The 27484-nt window shown below is 43.5% G+C and overlaps 1 protein-coding gene across 3 annotated transcripts; it reads right to left on the bottom strand.

The window, feature by feature from the left end:
- Positions 1–55: 55 nt before the first annotated feature.
- On the bottom strand, positions 56–27285 carry LOC144322452 (uncharacterized). 3 transcript variants are annotated; one of them, XM_077912532.1, is made up of 4 exons: positions 27055–27285; positions 24393–24519; positions 2360–11165; positions 56–903 (listed from the first exon to the last, which is right to left on the bottom strand). In XM_077912532.1, exons 1-3 carry the CDS (start codon positions 27085–27087, stop codon positions 8368–8370), a joined length of 2958 nt encoding a protein of 985 aa, XP_077768658.1. In that variant the 5' UTR covers positions 27088–27285; the 3' UTR covers positions 56–903; positions 2360–8367. The 3 variants fall into 3 exon arrangements, with proteins under 3 accessions (XP_077768658.1, XP_077768668.1, XP_077768677.1); XM_077912542.1 differs by lacking the exon at positions 27055–27285 and adding an exon at positions 24906–25050; XM_077912551.1 differs by lacking the exon at positions 24393–24519.
- Between the last annotated feature and the right edge of the window lie 199 nt (positions 27286–27484).

Here is a 27484-nt window from a genome sequence, read left to right as displayed (position 1 = left end):
CTTCAGGGTGACCCAATATTTCACCTCATGCAGTGTTGACCACGAAGACAATGAGGCTGATAAACGCAAGAGCATTTATTTGGGGGCTTAGAGATTACAATCCAGAAGACACAGTCAACCAAAATCAAAAGCATGCTCCAAATTGCCAGGAGGGAGTGCAGGTTTATAAAAGCAAAAACCACAAAGTTACATGTCATTTTGAAAGAATTATGATTGGTGCTGGCAGAGTTTAATCTATCTAATAGATGGTTGGCAAGTTGGCAAACAGGCGTTGCATTATCTCTGTTTTAGTCCAGAATAGAAGGATGTATTCCAGGAGGTGGCTAAGTTTGCAACTGACAAAAGTCAAAAGTTCACAATGTTCCAAGAAACAGGAGACTTGCATAGGCCCTACTTCCTCAATGTCCTTCTGACTCTGTTTTGAGTGATTCCACTAGCAGTGCTTACTCCATTTTGATGCTCCTTTCACATTTTATCCTCTTGGTTGAGATCTTTCTGGCAGGAAAGCATTGATGACCAATTTTATGACTGTATAGTCCCATTTCATTGTGGGAGTGATTGGCAGCCTGCTTTGGGTCCACCATGCCGCTCAGAGGGGAATTTTATAGTTGGCTGATAACCTGTTATGTTCAACAAACATTCTGGTTGAGTCTCACTGCCACATTTGAGGAACAAGGAGGTTCGAAAAGTATGACCTAGATGTTATTTAGGTTCTCATTTCTTTTAGTCAGATCGAAGAAGAAGTTAAAGAAAAAAAAAAAAAGACTCTTCAGTACAGGTGCTTGGTCATCTAGTTGTTGTAAAGTGGCAGTAACAAGGGAAAGTGGGGAGACTCCTCTCAGTTGGGCAGGCAGCTCACAAAGGTCACCAACTGACTTCTGGTCCCGCACAGACGCTGGAGACCTTCAAATAAAATCAACAAATAAGAGAAGCAGCTGACACTGAGGTACACTGCTTCCACCAAAGATGTCAGATCAAGACTCAAGAATGAAATCTTTTCTTTTTTCATTTTCTTTCCTTTACTGTGGCATTGAACTGGAAAAATAATGGCTTTAGTATTTCCCTGGCCATTGCTAAGGGGTACCTTTCAGACTTCTAGATCCATCAATGATCCCAATCTTCCCATGATGCTCAAGACTCCTTGGTCGTCCCTGCGACCAACTACTCTTCTATTTCCAATGTAAATGCAAACTACAATCAATCCTCCCACCTCCACTGCCCCTGCAGAAGTCTCTTACCAAGTTCCACTTTTATGGCCAGAACAACCTGTGCCTTGTTTTTACCTTTCTTCAATTATAACTATATGTACCAAATTAGACACAAATACTTAACATATATCTTAGTACATTTGCACCATCACCCTCCCATGATTATCTAGATCAGATCTATCCTTACTAAGAGATTTCAACCAGCAGTAAGCATCTTTGCAAGGTATTTAGAATGACTCAATCTTTAGGCTAGGAGAGTTTCTTCCCATATGTGCTAAAACTTTTTGCAAGCAAACTAAGACATCTTATCAATCAATTCCGCTGGATTTACATTGTTGAGACATACCTACCAGGAGGCATTCATGGCTCAGGTTTTGCTTCCTTTGGCAAGGCCATAGTTGTTAGGAGTAAATGTAAAGGGGAATTATGATCAGAAACCCCGCCTTAACTCTGAAAGATATTATAGAATTTGTTCCTAATAGCTTTAAAAAAAGATCTTTAGACTCTGACCAAGGTTGTTTTCAAATATTTTATTTATTTAGACAGAGTGAGCATGTGGGGAGGGGAGCACAATCTCAGGACCCTGAGATCATTACCTGAGTCAGAATCAAGAGTCAGATGCTTAATTGACTGAGCCACCCAGGTGTCCCCCCAAAGTGGTTGTTAATAATAGAAGAGTTCTTAAATCTTTTAGCTGAGCAAGGAGGTATCTGTGCTGTTGTGACCAACACCACCTATTGTACCTGGATTAACATTTGCAGAAGTTGAAACTCAATTACAGATCATGGAACAATCCGCTTGGTAGCTTAAAAGGTGACTTCTTCTACAAGGTCTTTCTCAGACTTCTTGGTCTGGGTCTTAGAGACCATGGCTCCACAGTGCACTCCAAACATGAGGAATTATCCTGTTCATAATCATCTATCTCCCTGGCATGTATTCTCTCTAAATTATGCCTCCTCACTGCAGTTCACAAGAAGCAAATCCCCTCCCTCCCTTTAGGTTTCCAGCATCCTTTGAGAAAGCCCTGGCTGATGCACTAATTGGTCAGAATGGAGAAAACCCGTCCATTGGGCTCTATGGGGCCTCCAACACATTACCCACAAGATCAAGCGCGCAGTTGAGCCAAAGGAATCATTTCCGTGGTAATTTACCGCTGACGGTGGGGAATCCCGGTCTCCTCCTGGCGGCTTCCTTCTTGCTGCCCTCGGGCTGCCAGGGCCGGGCCGACGTGACGGAACTGTCAAGGTGCTGGAGTCGTCCCCACGGCAGAGAGGCGGGCCCCAGGTTGATGTCGCCGTCCAGGCTGCCCCTCACAGGGCCTGGGACTAGGGCCATCGGCCCGGGTGTCCGCCCCGCCTCCCGAGTCCGATGGCGAAGGCCGTGCCCAGGGTCCCGGTAGATGCTCGTCCCCTGGTCCCTCGCCGCCCTCCCACCACCCAGACCCTCAAGAAGACCCGAGCTCGCATCCCTGTGGCCCAGGGCTCGTTGTGAGTGCCCCTGCACAGGCGTGCGGGAGCGGGCTGGAGCAGAGGCTGCAGAAGGATCTGAGGCTGGAAGGATCTGTCATTCGGGAACAGGGAGCGTGAGGCGGGGTCAGGGACTGGTGGCCCCAGGTGCCGGACCTCTGTTCCCAGGGCCTTGGGAGCCACGGGATCTTGAATCGGAAGACACTAGTCCAGCCCTTCCCCAGCTTCTGAGAGAACTGGTCATTGGCCCTGCTGGAGTATTCTCAAGGTTGTGGTTTCCTAGTAGTCTAAATTCCATTTCCCTAGGCTTTTTTTTTTTTTTTAAGATGGACATAAAGGCATTATGCTAAGTGAAATATGTCAGAGAAAGACAGATACCCTGTGACTTCACTTACATGTGGAATCTGAAACAACAAAGGAGAGAAACTGACTCAGAGAAAACCAGTGGATGTCAGGGAGGAAGGGGTAGGGGGATGGGCAAAATAGGTGATTAATTAGTACAAACTTCCCATCATAAAATATGGAAGTCACAGAGATAAAAAGTACAGCATAGGGAATATAGTCAATAATATTGTAATGATTCTGTATGACAGATGGTAACTACATGTATGGTAAGCATTTCACAATGTATGTGTCAAATCACTATGTTGTACATCTGAAACTAATATATTACACGTCAACTATACCTCAATTAAAATTTTTTAAAATGTATTTTATTATTTTTAAAAGATTTTATTTATTTATTCATGAGAGACATAGAGAGGCAGACACAGGCAGAGGGAGAAGCAGGCTCCATGCAGGAAGCCTGATGCAGAACTTGATCCTGGGACTCTGGGATCATGCCCTGGGCTGAAGACAGGTGCCCAACTGCTGAGCCACCCAGGTGACCCGAAGACAAAGATTTTAACAAACCTGCACTTGAAATGTGCAAGTCATTACAAAACAAGACCCCAATTTAAAACCACAAAATATGCTTTTCACTTTTTAAAAAATAGAAACATATGCAAAATACAAAGACAGCTAGAAAAATCACAAAAATAACTTATATAATGTAAAAAAGTAGTATAATATTTTCAACACTCATACAAGCCATAAAATATTAGGCAAAAATTTAAAACAGGCAATTATTGTGAAAACTATCCAGCATATGGAGATACACACTATACAATATATTAATTTGTGGAAATTTCATTTTTGATGTCAAAATTTACCTTTAGCCCATTCAGAACTAAGGTGGACTGAAATTTTTAAATGTTTCAAAAACATTCTAATTGTAGAAAACGTATATAGTTATATATTTATCATTTCTACTTTATATCAGCCACTTTCACTGAATTCTTTAAAAATATATTTGGAAACTTTCCAGTACACTCTAACAGAATTCATTAAAATAGTAAGTAGTCCTCTGTTACATACATATTAAGCTATTTAAGTTTAAAACTCATGTTGAATTTTTAGTAAAGAAAGACTCTTAATGAACCAAAATATAACTATGTAGGTGAAAAAGAATCTATGGTGTGTGGAATAACATACCTTAATAGTATTGAATGTTTTGCATTAAGCATCATAAATCGAATTTGTTTAAAGAGGACCTGAAGAGGATTAATCTGGCAGTTAAGGCAAGTAGAGGTCCATAAGAAGAGCTCTCCCAGTACATAAGACAATGAATTGGAGCACCTGGGTGGCTCAGTCAGTTAACTATAGATTTGTCCTTCTCCCAATCCCCCCCACCCCCTGCTGGGGTGTTCTCTCAGATAAATTTAAAAAAAGAAAATGATTCAAAATATTTGTGATAATCCACCAATTGATGAGCATGATCTTGGTCTCAGTTATAGAGTGATTCAGAAGAGAAAATAAGCTAGGTCATACACACATGGATTGGACAAAACTCCACTGTAAATATATTGATTTGAGTGGTACTCTATAGAATGGACAAAACTAGGATATTAGGGACACCTGGGTGGCTCAGCAGTTGGGTTGCTGCCTTTGGCTCAGGTCGTGATCCTGGGATCCAGGATCGAGTTCCACATTGGGCTCCTGTGAAGAGCCCGCTTCTCTCTCTGCCTATGTCTCTGCCTGTCTTTCATGAATAAATCTTAAAAAACAAACACTAGGATATTATTGTGATACAAACACCAGTAAGAGTGAAGCAGAGTAAGAGAAATGTGAAAAGGAAAGTTATGGAAATATTTATATTAAAAACTTGATATAAAAACATCGTATACAAGCTCAAAATCCCATGGAATTCTTTAAGTGCTCAGTGTTTTATTTTTATTAATGGCCCCAGGGGCCAGGGTAAACACCATCACCTCTGTGTCATAGCAGACTGAGGCTCAAGGGGCTCTAGAGAGTTGTCCAGATATTCCCAGTAAACCACACTGAGACCTACTGTGCAGACCCTCCTCCCCCTAGGGACTGACCTGGATCAGGGGCTCTTGAGCAGCTCTATTTCTTTCTGACACACCTGGTGGCATAGCAGTCTGGTGGTAACAGGGAGAGCTACAGGTGCCTGGCTCTAGGATGTTCCCCACAGGTACAGCTATATAGGAATGAATACCTCAGCTCTTCACAATTCCCAATGGATCAGGGATAGGGCCACTCCTAATCCCACTGTACATTGGGTTTTTGAAACAGGCCCTGGATAGGGGCTTTTGCCTGCGGGTCCTTACAGTGGCCCGAAATCCAGGAATTAAACCTAGGGACCCTGGACAAAGACTTGGGAAATCTGATTAGTGACCTCTACATCACCCCCTAGGCAGGCTTTGGGACTCAAAGGAAAACCCAGCCCATACTGATCCAATCTTGTCCCCCATCTGCTCCAACCCACCAACCCCAATGGTGATAAAAAAGGAAAATAGGTAGCCACTAAAAAGCAAGGCTTTAATGCATTCCCCAATGACTGGACTTAATGTGATGGAGAGGGGCGCCTGGGTAGCTCAGTCAGTTGAGAGTCTGCCGTCGGCTTAGGTCATGATCCTAGGGTCCTGGGATTGAGCTCTGGGCTGGGGTCCCTGTTCATCAAGGAAGCTGCTTCTCCCTCTCCCTCTCCCTCTGCCCTTTCCCCCACCGCTCGCTCACTCTCTCCCCAAATAAAATCTTTTTTAAAAGAATGTGACAAAGAATATGTTAACAATGCAGAAAAAATTTGAAAGCATACAGCTGTCCATTCCATTGTGAGTAGCGCATGCACGCAGAAACACACTTGTTTCATTGTTGTATCTGTTAAAGGAAAATAGCTAAAGCTCAAAGAATAGGAAAAAGGTACATGCATTTTACCAAAGGTGTAGACAGTAAATAAGCATTGGAAAAAATGATTGTGAATCCTTACAGAAATGTAATTAAAACAAAATAACATAACACTAAAAACTTATTAAAAGGCCTAAAATTAAATAATTAGCCAAACCAAATGTTCAGAATGTGGATGAACTGGAACTCCTACACTGCTGGGAAAAGGCAAACGATACAATCAAAAAGTAAAACATTTACCTACTCTATGACCCAGACATTATACACTAAGTTACTGACAAAACATCAAAGAAACATACATTCACATAAAGAACACAGATGTTTACACTAGCTTTACCTTCAATAGTCAGAATCTAGAAATAAACCAAATCCTCAAACACAGATAAATGGATAAACTGGTATATCCAAAAATATTACTCAGCAAAAAAACAAAAAACAAAAAACCCACTACTCATATATCACTGATGAATCTCAAAGTAATTTTCAATAAAAACAAAAAATCAAAACAGTATCAATACCAAACATAAATTTAAAAAATTCAAAACTATCCATCTATTGTAAAAGCAAGTAAATCAGTAGTTACCTGGAGAAGTAGGAGGGGCAGGGGAGATTATAAAAGAACAGGAGGTAAACATGTGACAGATAAAGTTATTAACAGGACTATGATGATGGTTTCAGAAGTTCATAACTATGTCAAAATTTACCAAATCACACGGTAAATACATGCAGGCTAGAAAATATAAACTATGCCTTACTTAACAAAGCTTTAAAAATGGCTCAAAATGTCTATGTCCCACTCTTTTTGGGAAATTGGTTTGGCCACCCCACACCGATTCCATCCCTCTTTCTCATGCCTATGAGGTATTACCTTAGTGGCAGCAAATGTGGAGAACAACAGAGTATTTCCATACAAGTCAACAGGAATGCTTCCTGGGTCACAAGTGTCATATTCCAGGAATATAGATTACCCTTTATCTTTTTTTCCCCTGACTCAGTGGTAGTGGCTTTGAAGCAGACATCACAGAGAGGAAACCACAGAACCTTTGGATTATTTTAGTTTTTATTTTTTTCTCTAACAATAACTATACCTAACACAAGATAATCATACCTGGAGGTCCTGAGATTTGTGTACACACTAACCTTGCAAAATCACTGTTACAGAAACGTGTCCGGATCCATTTTTAGAAGAGGCATATTCCATCTAGTTGGCTGCGGTCTCCTCCACTTCCTATTAAGCAGTGTTTCTGTAGCAATTATGGTTTCCCCTGCCCCCTGTGATCTTACAACCAGTGACCCTAGCCCAATTAGGCTGTGGACATCAGGGCACATGGCTGTTTGTAAAGCTAGGGAAGATAACTCAACAGTGCTGACATCCCCTGTGATGTCTCCTTTGAGTAAGGAGAAAAAATTTATGCTGCTTTCAGAAGCACCTGAGGGTCTCACACTTGCCTCCTCCTTGAGTCATCTTTTTTTTTTTTTTTTAAGATTTTATTTTTTCATGAGACAGAGAGACAGAGACATAGGCAGAGGGAGAAGCAGGCTCCAAGCAGGGAGCCCCATGTGGGACTCGATCTCAGGACTCCAGGACCACACTGTAAGCCAAAGGCAAACACTCAACTGCTGAGCCACCCAGGCGTCCCAATCACTGAGACTCCTAAAACACGAAGCATCTAGGATTTCAAATGAAAACCAGAAAGCCCTGCAGTTTTTCAGAGGCTGTGGGGCAGCAATGCACATTTGATCAACACTGGCAAGCTATTTTCTGCCATCCTCCTCTCCCTCCTCAAGCACAATTTGAGACTCCTAAAAAGCTCACCCAGTACTGCTTGTTGAGCCCAGATCCATTTATAAACTACCCCAAACAGTAAGCAGAACATCCAAAATTAAGACTTAAAAAGTAAGGCCTTGAACATCACATAAGCCAAAGCAATGTGCAGTAGTTACTGTTTCACTGGGAAGCTGGAAAAACATCGCGTCACAGGAGACCAACATGTCCCTGAAAAAAGGTAGTCATTCTCTGTAAGCTGCCAGCCAAACTCATTTTCTCTGGGTCATCACTGATTCAGGTCCATGCCTAAGGTAGTTAAGGAGACAGGAAAGCTGATCCCTCAGGGCTCAGGTTACTTCTAATTTGTTCTAAATCATGGGAGAACAAAGGTCAGCTTCCCTGAATACATTGTAGTGGTGACTGATGCACACTTTGTAGACCTCCGAAGTGGGAGAGGTGAAAAGGCTTTGGCTACAAAATCTAGCAGTGAGCTAAATCTGGAAAAGAGCCCTGGACGGTTTAGAAAGTGCAACATATTTACACAAATTTATTACAGAACTAAAACTTACAAGGAATATACCACTGCATGTTTAGCTGAGTTTTAGTTCAGAGAGATGGCTCCTCAGAGTTCCCTCCAGTGTTGTTATAGTGAATAGGAAATTGCACATTCCCTGCACACCTAAGGCTTCTCTCTAGTGTGAACTCTCTGATGTTGAGAGAGTGTAGATTTTCTTGTAAAAAATTTCCCACATTCACCACACTCATAAGGCCTTTCTCCAGTGTGACCTCTCCGGTGCTGACTGAATTGTGAACTATCCCTGAAGGATTTTCCACATTCACTGCACTCATAAGGCCTTTCTCCAGTGTGAACTCTCTGATGATAACGTAGTTTGGAGCTAGAGATAAAAGATTTCCCACATTCACTACACCCATAAGGCCTATCTCCTGCATGAACTCTCTGATGATAACGGAGAGTGGAACTGGAGGTAAAAGACTTCCCACATTCACTGCATTCATAAGGCCTTTTACCTGCATGAACTCTCTGATGATAAGAAAGGGTAGCGCTACTGGTAAAAGATTTCCCACATTCACTGCACACATAAGGTCTTTCTCCTGTGTGAACTCTCTGGTGTCGAATCAGTATTGAGCTATTGGTAAAAGATTTCCCACATTCACTACACTGATAAGGCTTTTCTCCCTTATGAACTCTATGATGATAACCAAGGCCAGAGATAGATGTAAAAGATTTCCCACAAGCACTACACTCATAAGATCGTTCACTATTATGAATTCTCTGGTGTATTGACAGAGAAGATTTTTGGCTAAAAGTCTTCCCACATTCACTGCACTCGTAAGGTCTTTCACCCGTGTGAGTTCTCTGGTGTTTATTGAATTGTGATCTATCTTTAAAGGATTTCCCACATTCAGTGCACTCATAAGGCCTTTCTCCACTGTGAACTCTGTGATGATAACGAAGGCTGGCACTAAAGGTAAAAGATTTCCCACATTCACTGCATTTGTAAGGCCTTTCTCCTGTGTGAACTCTCTGATGATAACGGAGAGTAGAACTGGAGGTAAAGGATTTCCCACACTCACTGCATTCATAAGGCCTTTTACCTTCATGAACTCTCTGATGGTAACAAAGTGTGGAGCTGCAGGTAAAAGATTTCCCACATTCACTGCACACATATGGTTTTTCTCCTGTGTGAACTCTCTGGTGTTGAATAAGTGTCCACCTATTATTAAAAGATTTCCCACATTCACTACACTTGTAAGGCCTTTCTCCTGTGTGAACTCTCTGATGTAAAATGAGGTTATTTCTTCGGATAAAGGATTTCCCACATTCATTACACTCATAAGGCCTTTCTCCAGAATGAACTCTATGATGATAATGCAGGTCAGACCTAGAAATGAAAGATTTCCCACATTCACTGCACTCATAAGGCCTTTCTCCAGTATGAACTCTCTGGTGATAACGGAGGGCAGAACTAGTGGTAAAAGATCTCCCACATTCATTACACTCATAAGGTCTTTCTCCAAGATGACCTCGATGATGATACTGGAGAGTAGAGCTACAAGTAAAAGACTTCCCACATTTACTGCACACATAAGGCTTTTCTCCTGTGTGAATTCTTCGGTGTCGAATGAGTGTCCACCTATTGTTAAAAGATTTCCCACATTCACTACATTCATAAGGTCTTTCTCCAGTGTGAACTCTGTGGTGATAACGCAGGCTGGAGCTAAAGGTAAAAGATTTCCCACATTCACTACACTCATAAGGTCTTTCACCTGAGTGAACTCTTAGATGTATAATGAGGTTATTTCTTCGAGTAAAGGATTTGCCACATTCACTACACTCATAAGGCCTTTCTCCAGTGTGAACTCTGTGATGATAACGGAGAGCAGTACGAGTGATAAAAGATTTCCCACATTCACTGCACTCATAAGGCCTTTCTCCAGAATGAACTCTCTGATGATAACGGAGGTCAGACCTAGAGATAAAAGATTTCCCACATTCACTGCACTCATAAGGCCTTTCTCCTGTGTGAGATCTCTGATGATAACTGAGGGCAGAGACAGAGGTAAAAGATTTTGCACAGTCATTACACTTATAAGGCCTCTCTCCAGTTTGAACTCTACATGGAATCAACACTGAGCTATGGCTAAAAGACTCTGCACATTCACTGCACACATTTTCTCCATTATGCCATCTCTGGGGATGAATGAGGACAGATTTGTGGCAAAAGGACTTCCCACATTTGCTACACTTGTATTGCCTGGACCCAGTGTGAGTCTTTCCATGTTGACTGAGGGTTGAGCTTTGCCGAAGGGATTTTTCACATTCACCAAACTCATGATGTCTTTTTCCAGTATGGAATCTCTGGTGTATAGCAAATGAAGACTTGTACCTGAATGTTTTCCCACATTCACTGCATACAAAACAGTGGTCCTGAACAAGTGTGTGTTTTGGACCAAAGTCCTTCTTGCATTCTCCCCAGGTGTAATGACTTTTTCTGCTTTGTAAAGTTCCCCTGCACTGTGTGATTGTGTTTGGCTTCTCCCCAGCATGAGTGGCCTCTTGCTGCAGATGCCCTGAGCCAGGCAGGAAGTCCTTCTCAACCTCTCCACAGGTAAAGGGCTTTCCTGAATCAAAGATTCCGCAACTCTTCACAAAAGAGGCCCTGTCCACACTGTTTCTCAACAGTTTCTCTCCCACATGCTCCTCCTGCTGCTGTTGAAACTTTATGCTGAAATAAAATCTTTTTGTACATGCCCCACACCTCAACAGTTTCTGGCTGTTTTCTTTTCCTTGGTGCTCAGCCAAGTGGAAAATGTCTCTCAAGACTGGACCACACATCTCACAGGGGTGGGTCTTCCGGAAAGTCAGAGCTGCCCTGGGCGTTCTGTCCTGTGACACACCTACAGAAATGCTCTGTTCACAAGGTGCCTCCACATCCTCTGCTCCACAGCAGCAACCTGAACGCAAAGATACACTGGTGAGATACGTGATCATAGCGAGGGGATGAGCACATGACATATATACATCCATCTCATTTAGGCATGAGTCTATGGCATACTTTTCCAGACACCGTAGTTGGAATTCAGTTGTAGGGGCAGCCACTGTGCATTACTTGACCCCAAAGGTCACAGAATGGTGACCTCACCAGGGGAAGGATACAAAGACAGGGTATGAGACAAGAAAAAGAGGCAAGGATTACAACTGATTTCCCTGTCAACAGTCTTTGGCAGGACCTTTGCTACTGCTGATGTGAGGCTGGGTAAAAGCATGCATCCAAGCCCATTAAAATCTAACTGCCAACAGATTAGCTACTGTTCAGTGTCAATTTAGGGATACATGAACATCTCATGGCCAATGCTGGAGTACACAGAAAGAACAGTGGGAGAAATGGGTACAATGTGGGGTCCAGAGAAGTGGAGATTATCCCTGTGCTGGAAGTCAGGGGATTGGCAAAATGTCAAAATGGAGAAGAAAAGGTAGCAATGAAGTGTGGCCACTTGAAATGGCATGAAAGTGTGGGTGAATAAAGACAGGTTCACCATGGGGGATCTGGTATGACCTGAACACTCTTTCCAGTCATTGACCAGGACCACATTGCTCTGAGTCTACTTTGCCATGTCTGGAGTCCTGTCCATCCTGTGATACATAAAAGATTCTTCCCTGGGCAGCCCTGGTGGCTCAGAGGTTTAGTGCCACCTTCAGCCCTGGAGACCCAGGATCAAGTCCCACGTCAGGCTCCCTGCATGGAGCCTGCTTCTCCCCCTGCCTGTGTGTCTGTTTCTCTGTGTGTGTGTGTCTCATGAATAAATAAATAAAATCTTAAAAAAAAAAAAAAAAGACAATAAGTGGGGTAATGGTAGGAATAACCCCCACAATTTGTTTGTAAAAAAAAAAAAGATTCTTCCCTATAAGCCTTGGACAACTACATGGGACATGGACAATACAAGTCCTAAGGGAAAAACAGGACAAATGAATAGCCAGCCCCGCCCCAGGGCTATTCAGCACAAAAGAGCAAGGTAAGTAATGTCAGCATAACAGCCTTTGCCCTTGGAAGGTTTAAGTGGCCAATTAAGGGCAGCCCGGGTGGCTCAGTGACTTAGCGCCACCTTCAGTCCTAGGTGTGGTCCTGGAGACCCGGGATTGAGTCCCATGTTGGGCTCCCTGCATGGAATGGGGCCTGCTTCTCCCTGTGCCTGTGTCTGTGACTCTCTCTCTCTCTCTCTGTCTCTCTCATGAATAAATAAATAATAAAAAAAAATTTTTAAAAAGGGCACCTGGGTGGTGGCTCAGTTAATACCTGCCTTCAGCTCAGGTCATGATCTTGGGGTCCTGGGATTGAGCCCCACATCCAGCTCCCTCCTCAGCAGAGAGCCTGCTTATCCCTCTCCCTCTGTCATTCTCCCTGCTTATGCATGTGCTCTCTCTCTCTCAAATAAATAAATAAAATATTAAATACACAGTGACACAACAGAGCACACAATAATAACCACCACACAAAAAGGATCAATGGGGACACTGGCTTAGTGAAGACATATGGATATAGGCAGAAAATAAGAAGGATGGCGACTGTGTCAGCCAAAGAGCTGATGCCATTACAGTCCCCTACTATGCAGGGGACTTCAGCATCCTTTGCTGCAGAGAACCTCAATAAGTCCTGCTACAGTAGCAGAACATCACAGATTACACAGCAGAGGGGTCCAAGTGTTTATAGGCATGGACCCCATATGCCTGCTCTGCAGAAGACCCCAGCAGCTTTTGCACTAAGGTAATCGAAAGCTATCACCAGAAACCCGCCAGAGAATAATATGCTGACTTGCCCTCTCCCCCCGAAAAGGGAGCCATTTTCCATTCCAGGGGCAGAGCTGCCACTCACATCAACACTGCATATACCCTGGATGCCAGCATTGCAACTATTCCATGGATGCCTATATTTCATAACCTGACTGCATGGCTGTCACCTGAGTGCCCAGGTCGAGGCACCAGTTCCATGGCTGTTGTGGGCTAGTGAGCTCCTTAGGACCAGAGACAGAGTACCTATGCTCCAGTCACAGACTCCATCAATGCTTAGTGTACAACTGCATCTCACACAGCAAGTCATCACTACTATAGGCTATTCAGAATCTGGGATCCTAGAACTGCTATTGCTCTATCTATTCACATTCTAGAACCCAGACCCTTACCTGATCCACTGGTGCCTGCACATCACACTCCAATGTTAAAACCACCACAAAGGGCAGCCCCGGTGGCTCAGTGGTTTAGCACTGCCTTCAGCCCAGGGCATGATCCTGGAGACCCGGGATTGAGTCCCACGTCAGGCTCCCTGCATGGAGCTTGCTTCTCCCTCTGCCTGTGTTTCTGCCTTTCTTTCTCCTCTCTGTGTATTCTAATGAATAAATAAATAAAATCTTTTAAAAATAAAAAAATAAAAAATAAATAAAACCACCACAAAGACACCCAAGAGCTGGACTTGGCATCAAAGGAACACCACAGCCAAAACACTTCCAGTGAGAGAGAGAGATCAGGAGGTTCCCAGTAACATTCTCTACTACTATGGACACACACAGCCTTGGATTCCTACAATCTTTGCTGACACTGATCTCAGGTAACAGCTGCACAGACACTAAGCCTCTTGACCATCTTATACTCAGACTTGCCACACTCCACCAAGCTGGTGCATTCACATCAACAGACAGACAAAGATTTTCCTGTTCAAAACCTTTCTGTAAAGTCTGGAAAAAGTGACTACTCCATGAAATGTACAGACATCAACGCAAGGCTACAAGAAACACAAGAATATCAAGGAAACAGGACACCTCCAAAGGAACACAGTAATTGATCAGTCACCCCAAAGAAATGCAAATCTAGGAATTGTTAAAGAATTCAAAATAACTTTTTTTAAAGATTTTATTTTATTTATTCATGACAGACACAGAAAAGAGGCAGACATAGGAAGAGGGAGAAGCAGGCTCCATGTAGGGAGCCCGATGTGGGACTTGATCCCAGGACTTCGAGATCAGGCCTTGGGCCAAAGGCAGGCACTAAACTGCTGAGCCACCCAGACGTCCCATCAAAATAATTTTTCAAGGGGGCTCAGTGAGCTATAAGAAAACACAGACAATTCAATGAAATAAGGAAAACAATTATAAACAATGCAAGATTTTCGATAGATAACTGTACTGTATACCTGCAACAAATAGAACATAGTATGTTAATTATACTGGTATTACAACTTAATAGAAAAAGTTATGGTGAAGAATACAATGAATGAAATGAAAAATGCAGGGGCGCCTGGGTGGCTCAGTCAGTTACATGTCTCTTGATTTCAGCTCAAGTCATGATCTCAGAGTTGTGAGATGGGAGCCCTATATCACCAAGCCTGCTTGATATCCTCTTTCTTAAAAAAAAAAAAAAAAAGAAAGAAAAGAAAGAAAAGAAAAATGCAAGAGAGGATCAATAGCCAGCCTGATCAATCAAAAAAAATGAATCTGAAATTAAAGATATGCCTTTTGAAATCATCCAGTCAAATTATAAAAAAGACAACTTAAAAAGGGTAAATAAAGAAAGTCTGTGTGGACTATAGGACATCAAGAAACAGGGATCCCTGGGTGGCGCAGCGGTTTGGCGCCTGCCTTTGGCCCAGGGCACGATCCTGGAGACCCAGGATCGAATCCCACATCAGGCTCCCGGTGCATGGAGCCTGCCTCTCCCTCTGCCTATGTCTGTGCCTCTCTCCCTTTCTCTCTCTGTGACTATCATAAAAAAAAAAAAAAAAAAAAAAAAGAAGAAACAGAGCAATATTTGCATTATGGGGGCCTGAAGAAGGCAGATGGGCAGGGACAGAAATCTTATTTTCTCTAGCTTACTTACTTGTCCATTTCAAAGATTTTATTTATTTATTTATTTATTTATTTATTTATTCATTCATTCATTCATTCATTCATTCATGAGAGACAGACAGAGATGCGGGGAGGGGGGCAGAGACACAGGCAGAGAGAGAAGCAGGTCCTACGCAGGAAACCCGATGCAGGACTCGATTCTGGGACTCCGGGATCAGGCCCTGAGCCAAAGGCAAATGCTCAACCACTGAGCCACCCAGGCGTCCCTCTCTAGCTTACTTTAATGTAAGAATACAGTACACATATAACATACAAAACATGGGCTAATTGACTCTAATTAGGAAGGCTTTGGTGAAGAAGAGGCTATTTGTAGCTAAGTTCTGGGGACTGTCAAAAGTTATACACAGATTTCTGGCTATACAGAGATTAGCACCCCTAACCCCACGTTGCTCAAAGGTCAACTATATGATAAAAGTCTAAATGTAATGACAAAGAGAATTTGACAGCCTTGAGAAAAGAAACTCATATGGGGGGGGGGGGAACTCCCCTCCCCTTCATAAGGATATGAGCAGTTTTCTTCGCTGTAACACTGAATACAAGGAATAAATGGGATGATATGTTCTAAATGCTGCAACAAAGAAACCGCAAACCAAAAATCTTTACCAGTAAAGTTGTCCTTCAGAAATGAAGGAGAAAGACTTTCCCAAACAGAAGCTGAGGGAGTTCAACACCACTTGACCTACCCTACAAAAGATACTAAACACAGTTCTTCAAACTGAAATGAAAGTATGCTAATTAGTAACATGAAAATATAGAATACTCTAATAAATGCAATTGTATAATCATATTCAAAATATAGGAGTCCTTCCTTATCTAACTTTCCACGGTCTCAGTTACCATAGTCAACCATGGTCCAAAAACAAATGATCCTTCTTCATTGTAACGTATTGTCAGGAGGAATAGTAGCCTAATGCTATGTCACAAAGCCTATGTCATTCACGTCACTTCATTTCATCGTGTAGGCATTCTATCACTTCACACCGTCACAAGAAGGGTGAGTATGCTATAAAAAGATATTCTGGGGATGCCAGGGTGGCTCCGCAGCTCTGCCTTCAGCTCAGGGTGTGATCCTGGAATCCCGGGATGGGAATCCATATCCGATTCTCTGCAGGGAGCCTGCTTCTTCCTCTGCCTGTGTCTCTGCCTCTGTGTCTCTCATGAATAAATACATAAAATCTTCAATAAATAAATATACTCTTAAAAAAAAAGCATCAGGAAGCTTAACCATTCAAATATGTGGGCATTAAACAACAAATGCCTATCCAATCAATTGGCCAAAGGAAAAATAAAAAATTAGATGTGCCTATTACTAACAATGAAATCTCTTTTTTAAAAGATTTTATTTATTTATTCATGAGAGACACAGAGAGAGACAGAGAGAAGCAGAGGCACAGGCAAAGGCTGAAGCAAGCTCCATGCAGGGAGCCCTACGTGGGACTCGATCCCGGGTCTCCAGGGTGACACCCTGGGCTGAAGACGGTGCTGAGCCGCTCACCCCTGAGCCACCCAGGCTGCCCCACAATGAGGTATCTCAATAAGAAATTAAGAAATCAATTCCATTTGCAATAGCATTAAAAAAATAAAACGCTTGCAAATAAATGTAGCTAAGGAGATGCAAGATGTGTACAATGAAAACTGTAACACACCAATGAAAGAAACTGAAGACACAGATAAATGGAAAGATAGCCCATATTTCTAGACTGAAAGAATTATTATTAAAATACTTCTACTATATAAAGCAACCTAATATTCAATGCAATCTTTACCAAAATTCCAATGGTATTTTTACCAGAAACAGAGAAAGAATCCTAAAATTTGAACCACAAATGACTTCAAATAGCCAAAGAAACCTTGATTATGAAGATCAAAGTTAGAGGAATCACATTTAGAGATTTCAAACTATACTACAAAACAATAGTAATCGGGATGCCTGGGTGGCTCAGTGGCTGAGCACCTCCCTTAGGCCCAGGGCATGATCCTGGAGTCCTGGGATCAAGTCCCACATCAGGCTCCCTGCACGGAGCCTGCTTCTCCCTTTGCCTGTATCTCTGCATCTCTCTGTGTCTCTCATGAATAAATAAATTAAATCTTTAAAAAAACACAAGGGCAGCCCTGGTGGCTCAGTGGTTTAGTGCCGCGTTCAGCCCAGGGTATGATCCTGGAGACCCGGGATTGAGTCCCACGTTGGGCTCCCTGCATGGAGCCTGCTTCTCCCTCTGCCTGTGTCTCGGCCTCTCTCTCTGTGTGTCTCTCATGAATAAATAAAATCTTAAACAAAACAAAAAAAAACAAAACAGTAATCAAAACTCTATGGTACTAGAATAAAAACAGACATACAGAAACATGATAAAAAGCCCAGAAATAAACCAACACATATATAATCAACTACCAAGGGTGCCAAAAACACACATAGGAAAAGGACAATCTCTTTAATAAATGGTGCTGAGGAAACTGGATATGCATATGCCAAAAAGAGAAAAAAAAAAAAGAAAATGGGACCCTACCTTACACCACTCACAAAAATTACCTCAAAATGGGTTAAAGGTTTCAATGTAGACATGAAAATGAAAATGTAAAACTTCTTGGGGGGAAAAAAAGGTCCCTTGAAACTGGTCTTAACAATGAGTCGTCTTTTTTTTTTAATTAATTAATTAATTTATTTATTTATTTATTTATTTATTTATTTATGACAGTCACACAGAGAGAGAGAGAGAGGCAGAGACACAGGCAGAGGGAGAAGCAGGCTCCATGCACCGGGAGCCCGACGTGGGACTCGATCCCGGGTCTCCAGGATCGCGCCCTGGGCCAAAGGCAGGCGCCAAACCGCTGCGCCACCCAGGGATCCCAACAATGAGTCTTCTGACAGGAAACAAAACACACAGGCAACAAAGGCAAAAATAAACAAGTCAAGCTACATCAAACTAAAAATCTTCTGCACAGCAAAGGAAATAATCAACAAAATATAATGGGAGAAAATATTTGCAAATGCTTTACCTTATAATGGTTAATATCCAAAATATATAGGTGCTCATACAAATCAGTAACAATGAAACAATCAGATTAAAATATTGGCAAAGAGGGATGCCTGGGTGGCTCAGTGGTTGAGCGTCTGCCTTTCGCCCAGGGTGTGATCCTGGAGTCCAGGGATCGAGTCCCACATCGGGCTCCCTGGATGGAGCCTGCTTCTCCCTCTGCCTGTGTCTCTCTGCCTCTCTCTGTATGTCTCTCATGAATAAATAATTAAAATCTTAAAAAATATATATTGGCAAAGATCATAAATAGACATTTTATCAAAAAAAATCTACAAATGGCCAACAGGTATGTGAAAAAATGTTCTTCCCCACTAATCAACAGGAAAATGCAAACCAAAACCACAATGTATCACTCGACACTTGGTAAGATGGCTACCTTCAAAAAGAGCAGAGATAGGTGTTAGTGAGGGTGAAGGTTGAAGGAACCCTTGTATACTGAGGTTGGCATGTTTAAAAAAAATAAAAAATAAAAAAGCCAAAATCACAGAAACAGAGAGTACAGGCATTTTTATTTATATTTTAGTTTTATGGTATTTTGGTTTATGATGCTTCACAGATACTGTGTTTCTAACATAGTGAAGGTCTATGGCAATGCTGCAAGGAGCAAGTCTATTGGTGCCATTTTTCCAATGGCACTTGCTCACTTCATGTCTGTATCACATTTTGATAATTTTTGTAATATTTCAAATGTTTCCGTTAGAACTGTATTTGTTATGATGATTTGTGATCAGAGACCTTTGTTACCATTTAATTGTTCTGGAGCGCCACAAACTGCGCCCATATGACATTTAACATAATCAATAAATGATAAAAGTTGTGTCTCTTCTAATTGTTCCATGACCAGTCATTCCTCTATCTCTTTCTCTTGGGCCACTCTATTCCCTGAGTCACAACAGTATTAAAATTATGGCAATTAATAACCCTACAATAGTTTCCAGGTGTTCAAGTTAGAGTCACATCTTTCAGTTTAAATCAAAAGACAGAAATGATTAAGCTTGGTGAGGAAGGGATGTTGAAAGCCAAGATAGGCCAAAAGCTAGCTAGGCCTCTTGAGCCCAACAGCTAGCCAAGTAGCCAAGCTGTGAACACACACACACACACAAAAACCCTCAAAAAGTCTTTGAAGAGAATTAAAAGTGCTACTTCAGTGAACACACAAATGTTAAGAAAGCAAACAGCCTTACTACTGATATAAAGTTTTAGTAGTCTGGATAGAAGATCAGTGGCCACAACATTCCCTTAGGCCAAAACCTAATCCAGAGCAAGGCCCTAACTCTCTTCAATTCTAGGAATGCTGAGAGGGGTGAGTTGGCAGAAGACAAGTTGAAAGCAGAGGGTGCTTCATGAGGTTGAAGGAAAGAAACCATCTCCCTATCATCAAAGTACAAGGTGAAGCAGCTAGTGCTGATGCAGAAGCTGCAGCAAGTGATCCAGAAGATCTAGCTAAGATCATTCATGAAGGTGGCTATGCTAAACAATACAGTTTCAATGCAGACAAAACAGCCTTCTATTGGAAGATGTCATCTAGCACTTTCATAGCTAGAGATGTCAATCAAGCCTGGCTTCAAAGGACAGGTGGACTCTCTTGTTAGGGACCAGTGCTCATTTATTACTCTGAAAATCCTAGGATCCTTAAGAATTATGCTAAATCTATCCTGCCTGAGCTATCAATGGAAAAACGAAGCCTGGATGACAGCACCCTGTTTATTGGTGCTGGTTTATTGAATATTTTAAGCATATTGTTGAGACGTACTGCTCAGAAAAAAATGTTTCAAAAATTACTGGTCATTGACAAAGCACCTGGTCACCCAAGAGCTCTGATGGAGATGTACAATGACATTAATGTTGTTTTTGCTAAGATTTTTATTTATTTACTTGAGAGAGCAAGAGCGAGAGAGAGTGTGCATGCGTGCACGTGAAGGATAGGGAGAAGCAGACTCCTGTTGAGCAGGGAGCCCAATGCAGGGCCCAATCCTATGGTCCTGGGATCATGACCTGAGTCAAAGGCAGATGCTTAAGTGACTGAGCCACCCAGGCACGCTGACATTAATGTTTTCATGCCTGCTAACATAACATCTATTCTGTAGCCCAAGTAATTTCGACATTCTTTCTTTTCTTTTTCAAAGATTTGTTTGGGAGAGAGAGAAAAAGAGAGAGTGAGTGTGTTCCTGTGTGCAAGGGGTAGAGGACAGACCCTGAACTGAGCACAGAGCCTGACATGGGACTTGATCTCATGACCCTGAGATCATGACCTGAGCTGAAATTAAGAGTCAGACACTGAAAAAACTGCACCACTCAGGCACCCCAACACTCCAAAGTGTTATTATTTAAGAAATACAATTTGTTGGGGTGCCTAGGTGTCTCAATTAGTTAAGTATCTGCTTTTAGCTCAGGTCATGATCTCAGGGTCCTGGGATGGAGCCCCATACCGGGCTCCCTGCTCAGCATGGAGTCTGCTTAAGACTACCTCATTCTCCCTCTACTCCCCTACCCCTCACATGCAACTGTGCATGCACTCTCTTTCTCTCTCTCTCTCAAATAGGAAGGGAGGAAGACAATTTGTAAGGCCAGGGCTGCCAGAGTGAGTTTTCTGATGGATCTGGGCAAAGTAAGTAGGAACCTTCTGGAAAGGATTCAACATTCTAGCTGCATTCATGGGTGCCAGAAGTCAAAGTATCAACAGGAGTCTGGAAGAAGTTCATGTCAAACCTCATGGATGATTTTGAAGGGTTCATGACTTCCATGGAGAAAGTAACTGCAGATGTGGTAGAAATGGCAAGAGAACTAGAACTAGAAGTGGAACCTGGGGGCACCTGGGTGGTTCAGTCAGTTAAGCATCCAACTCTTGATTTTGGCTCAGGTCACAATGTCAGGGTCCTGAGATTGAGCCCTGCATTCAGCATGGAGTCTACTTATCCCTCTCCTTCTCTTTCTTCTCCTGTTCTCTCATTCTCAAATAAGTAAAATCTAAAAAAAAAGTGGGTGGAGTCTGAAGATGATTGAATGCAAGCTCATGATAAAACCTGAATGGATGAGAAATTACTTCATATGGATGAGCAAAGAAAGTTGTTTATTCAGATGGAACCTAAAATTCAAACATGTTTTAAAAAATACTATATTTAACTATACTGGAGTTAATTTTTTTTTTTTTTTAATTCGAAAAAAAGGACAGCCTGGGTGGCTCAGTGGTTTAGCACTGCCTTTGGCCCAGGGCCTGATCCTGGAGACCCAGGATCAAGTCCCACGTAGGGCTCCCTGCATGGAGCCTGCTTCTCCCTCTGCTGTGTCTCTGCCCTTCTCTCTCTGTGTCTCAAATAGATATAGAGATAGATAGATAGGTAGATAGAATCTTAATAAAATAAAATTCGGAAAAAAAAAAAGATGGAATCTACTCCTGGTGAAAATGCTGCGAAGACTGTGGAAATGACAGTGATAATTTAGAATATTATATAAACTTAGTTGATAAAGCAGCAATAGGGTTTGAGAGGATTGACTGCAATTCTGAAAGGTCTACTATGGGTAAAATGCTATAAAACAGCATCACGTGCTAGAGAGAAATCATTTACAAAAGAAGAGTCAATGCACCAAGCGTCATTGTTGTCTTATTTTCTTAAAGAAAAAAAAAAAAGATTTTATTTATTCATTCATGAGAAACACACACAGAGAGAGAGAGAGGCAGAGATAGGCAGAGAGAGAAGCAGGCTCCGTGCAGGGAGCCGGATGTAGGACTCGATCCTGGGTCTCTAGGATCATGCTCTGGGCCAAAGGCAGGCGCCAAACCACTGAGCCACCCAGGCGTCTCCACTGTCTTTTTTTTTTTTTTTTTTTTTAAGATTTTATTTATTCATTCATGAGAGACACAGAAAAAGAGAGGCACAGACATAGGCAGAGGGAGAAGCAGGCTCCATGCAGGGAGCCTGACATGGGACTCGATCCCAGGACTCCAGGATCACACCCTGGGCTGAAAGCAGCACTAAACCGCTGAGCCACCTGGGCTGCCCTCCACTGTGTTATTTTAAGAAATTGCCACAGCCGCCCCAACCTTGCAAGCTACCACTCTGACCAGTCAGCAGCTATCAGTATCAAGGCAAGACCCTTCACCACCAAAAAGAAACCTGCTAGAATTTCAGATGGTAGCATTTTTTAGGACTAAAATATTTTTTTTTTTAAATTTTTATTTATTTATGATAGTCACAGAGAGAGAGAGAGAGAGGCAGAGACATAGGCAGAGGGAGAAGCAGGCTCCATGCACCGGGAGCCCGACGTGGGATTTGATCCCGGGTCTCCAGGATCGTGCCCTGGGCCAAAGGCAGGCACTAAACCGCTGCGCCACCCAGGGATCCCAGGACTAAAATATTTTTAAGTGTACTTTTTTTTTTTTTTTTTTTAGACATAATGCTATGGCATACTTAGTAGGCTATAGTGTAAACAGGGCACCATGTGGCTCAGTCAGTTAGGAGTCCAACTCTTGATTTCAGCTCAGGTCATGATCTCAGGGTCCTGATATCAAGCCCTGTGTCAGGCTCTGTGCTGTGTGTGGAGCCTGCTTAAGATGCTCCCTCTGCCCCTCCCTGTCTGCTTGAGGTTTCTCTAAAATCAAACAAGAAAAGACTATATGTAATAAACCTAACTTTTATATGTACTGGGATAACAAAAATCTCATTTGACTTGATTTATTGTGATGTTTGCTATATTGTGGTGGACTGGAACCAAACCTGCAGTATCTCCAAGGTATGCCTATAAAATGCCAGGAGCTAAGGTGTGGGGGAAATGTACCATGTTAGTCAAAAGGTACAAATGTTCAGTTATAAAACGAAAAAGATACAAAGATAAAACATACAGCATAGTGACTACAGTTAATAATATGTTGTATATGTGAAATGAGAGTAGATCTTAAGTATTTCTACAAAAAAAAAAAATAATGATAATAATAATAATAACGTAGGGACACCTGGGTAGCTCAGTGGTTAAGCGTCTGCCTTCAGCCCAGGTCGTGATCCTGGAGTCCCGGGATCGAGTCTCACTCTGGCTCCCTGCATGGAGCCTGCTTCTCTCTGCCTGTGTCTCTGCCTCTCTGTGTGTGTGTGTCTCATGAATAAACAAATAAAATCTTTTTTTTAAAATAAAATCTTTAAAAAAAATTAATAATGTAATTTTATGAGGTGGTAGATACTTCATGAACTTCCATTGTGAAAATTATATTACAAAGGATGCATATACCAAATCATCACACTGTATGTACATTTTTATTTTTTTAAATATAAAGGTTTTATATATTTACTTGAGACAGAACACAAGTGAGGGATGAAAAGAGGGACAAGCAGACTCCGTGCTAAGCGTGGAGCCACACACAAGGGTCAATCCCACATCCCTGAGACCATGACCTGAGCAGAAACCAAGAGTCAGATGCTCAACTGACTGAGCTACCCAGGTGCACCTCGTACATTTTAATTATTTTATATTACTAGGCTGGAGGGAAAAAAATATGTTTAAACTATAAACCTTTAGGAGTATGTTGAAAAGTAGCCTATGGTTCAAGTTAAGTGGTGACTATGACAATGCATGCAAACCTGGCACAAGCAGACACAAGGAAATGCTGGCTAAAAGGAGAGATCAAAACCTGGGATACAGGGGAGCCTTGGCTGGCTCAGTCAGTAAAGCATCCAATTCTTTTTTTTAAGATTTTATTTATTTTTTTGAGGGAGAGCGAAGTCAAGAAAGATCAGAGTGAGAGTGAGAGGGAGCAGACTTGCCATTGAGCAGAGGAGCCAGATGTGGTACTCGACCCCAGAAACCTGAGATCATGACCTGAGCCGAAGGCAGATACTTAACTGACTGGGCCACCCAAGTGCCCCTGAGCATGCAATTCTTCATCTGATGGTTGTGAGTTTAAGCCCCAAGGGTGTAGAGCTTACTTTAAAAACAAACAAACCAACCAATCCTGGGATACAGAAGTGACATGGATCTGTACACAGTGACCCAAACAAAAAAGAGAATAAGCATGACAGAATCCATTAAGCTCACTAAAAATCTACTAACCCTGAATCCTTTCCTAAGAGGGCTCAGTATACCAGGTTTTGAGGCTGCAGGGGAGAGAAGAGGGCAGTGCAAATAAACCAGCCCTATCAACACAGCAACTACCCAGAAAGCTGAGAAGCAGGCAGTGCTCATGGTCCACATATGAGAGACACTGAGAAAAGGTGAGTGGGGAGGGAAAAGAGACAGTTCAGGCCACTGGGGAGGGTGAGGGCCTTACCCAGTGAGGATATAAGTGCAAAGTTCTCCAGCATCACATCATGGTACAGGAATCTCTGAGCCTCATCAAGGAGCCTCCACTCCTCCCAGGAAAAGTACACAGCAATGTCCTCAAAGGTCACACTATCCTGTTATGATGGACAGATGAAACCATGAACATTCTCTGAGATCCCACAATCCATCTCACCACACATCTATCCCATGCTCATCCTCCTTCAAAGCTCCCCACTTCAGAAATGCCAGGAGTAGGTGCACCTGACGCCCACCCTATCTTCAGGTTCTCTTTATTCACCGTGTTCTGCCCTCAACATCAGGCAGGGGGAACAGAGATGTCATCCAAATTCGTCCTGGCCTGTAGGGTCTCCTCTACATCATCAATTCTCCCAGAGTCTCTACTTTGAGATTCCCAAGATACAATGAAATGTGGACTCCTGTTTTACCCTTCAGCCTCTAACACCCTGAGGCCTTTAGCTCCCACTTCCTCTTGTTGTGCACATTGTTCTGTAAACTGTACCTCTCTCACATCTTTAGTTCTCACAGCTGCACTCCCATAGCTCCACTCTGGGCAAAGCCCTGATTGCTGCTTAAGGGCTTCTCTGTACCGGATCCTTGCTTCAATACTAGACACCTAGAGGCACATACAGATTACAAATGCCCGTGACCCACTTCCACTTCTGTGGACTTGCTGTCCCCTCAGCAGTCACAACTCCCCCACCTTCCATTCAATTTTTCCTAAAACCCCAGTCCTTAGAGTTTCCCCTGGCATCATGACTCTCACAAATGACTACATTGACCCCAGATCTTATCTACCAGCAAGACTAAATACCCCAGACCCCATCAAAGCTCACCACAATATTCCAGTGAAACTACAGTAATGAATAAAAGGAGGAGCCTGGCCTCAGTGTCATCTTGTCTCAATTATTCCCATGCCTCCATAGCCATCTCATGCCCACTCATCCCATGGAAGCCTTGATCATTTGTCAAACCATTCTCTCTCCCACATGGTTACCATGATCACCTTTCTCCTTCACCTGCATTTGTGTGCTCAGCAAGACAATCACTCCTCATCATGCATCTTCCTCTGAAGCTAAGGCATTGTCATGATGACCTGCATTTCCAAATATAAATGTAATCCACAGCTCTGCCCTGGTCCACACAATAATCATCACTTTTGGATATCTTTATCCAAAACCACCTCCCCAGATCTCCAGACCTGTGAATCCAGCTACTTATTTGCTGTCTTCACTCACTGTTCTCTGAAACATCTCAGACTCTTACCAGAACCAAACAAAACTCTTCTTAGTCCCAAAGAAAATTAACCTACAATCAATCCATCGCAGTTGAGCCTCTACCTTTGGCCCAGGGCATGATCCTGGAGTCCCAGGATCAAATCCCGCATCGGGCTCCCTGCATGGAGCCTGCTTCTCTCTCTACCTCTCATGAATAAATAAATTAAATCTCAAAAAAAAAAGTTTCCCAGTTGATGGAACTTCCATCCCTTTAGCTGCTAGAACCAAAACCCCTGCGGTATTCCTGGTCTCCTCCCTCCCTCTCAACTATAACATCAAAAAATCTACCACTCTTTAAAAAATGGACACAGAGTCCAACTTTTCACCCACCTCTACAGGGACCACTCTCGTCCATCAACACTCCTCTGGATTATAGCAGCTGCCTCCTCCCTTACCCTCAAGATCTGTTATCTCAAGCATTTGCATACTCTGGTATTTATTTGTGGGATAATTTCTCATATCTGTTTATATTAGCTGACAGCAACAGGAACACCTGCCTGGAACCCTTGGCCTGCACTCAAGACCCTGGGCTTGGGGTATCCTCAGGGTCCCCAAACCCAGCAACTGGAAAACTACCAAGGGAAGAGCCTTAAGACACCACAATCCCAGACACCATACTGGCGATGTCCAGACCAGTAAGGGACAGAGGCAACCTCCCCATACTTTTGTAGGTTTTCTAAGTGCTTTCACAACCTTCAGAATTTGAGGTTTAGGTAAGGAAACCAGGGCTGGGTTCCACGAGATCAGGCTTCCTCCGCATCCCGCCCAGGCCTGGAACCCAGTGACCTCAGGCTAACTAACCCCTGTGTCTCAATCCTCAGTGCTCCTCATACAAGCTCTGCGACCTCCAACAACTCCACTCCCGCTGCTTCCTTGTTTCACCACCCCCATTCAACCTGTTTTCCCTCAAGCAGCTTTTGGAAAGTTGTTAAGACCCTCACCCAGACTGTCCCTCTTTTTTTCACGAGTTCCAGGGTCCTCGGAACAGAGATACCACACCTCCGCCCGCCAGGCCCCGCGTGACGCCGCCTCACGCTCTCTGTTCCGCAAACGCAGAGTCCTCCCGCCTCAGCCCCCCACCGCCACCCCGCAGCTTCTCTACCAACCGGCCCCTCCCCTGGAGCCCGCTCCCGCACGCCAGTGCACCGGCGCTCACATACGGGCCCCCCAGCCCACCACTGCCTCCCTGTCCGGGACACCGGGGCCTGGGCCGCAGGAACGCGAGCAGGCGCCCCGCGCTCGGGCCTTGAAGGTCTGGGGGAGAGGGGTGAGGGAGGGAAAGGGAGGGGGGGAGAGGGAGGGGAGAAGGGGGGAGAGGGAGGGGAGAAGGGAAGGAGGGGGAGGAGGAGGGAAGGCGAGGCAACGAGCGTTTACCTGCGCCGGGGCCCTGGGCACGGCCGCAGCCATCGGACTCGGGGTGCGGGGCGAACACCGGGGCCGACGGTCCCTGTCCTGGCCCACGTGCGGGGCAGCCCGGGCCGCGTAGCCAGCCGCGGACCCGCCTCTCTGCCGGGGGGGACAACTCCAGCGCCTTGACAGTTCCGTCACTTCGGTCCCGCCCTGGCACGCCCGAGAGCAGCAAAATGGCCGCCACAAGGAGGAGGCCGGAAGTCCCACCCCTAGGCGAGGTATTCCCGCGGAAATGATTCCATTGGCTCAATTCCGCGCACGATCTTCTGGGTAATGTAGTTGGCGGCTTTCTAGTGGCCCCTGCAAGAGCGTTTCTCTATTCTGACCAATCAGAGCATTGGCCATGCGACTCCTCAAGGGATGATGGAACCTAAAGGTTGGGCGGGATGCAGAG

The sequence above is a fragment of the Canis aureus genome, chromosome 1 (genome assembly GCF_053574225.1).
Source record: "Canis aureus isolate CA01 chromosome 1, VMU_Caureus_v.1.0, whole genome shotgun sequence".
Taxonomy (NCBI): Eukaryota; Metazoa; Chordata; class Mammalia; order Carnivora; family Canidae; genus Canis; species Canis aureus.
This window is presented reverse-complemented; position numbering and strand designations above follow the sequence as displayed.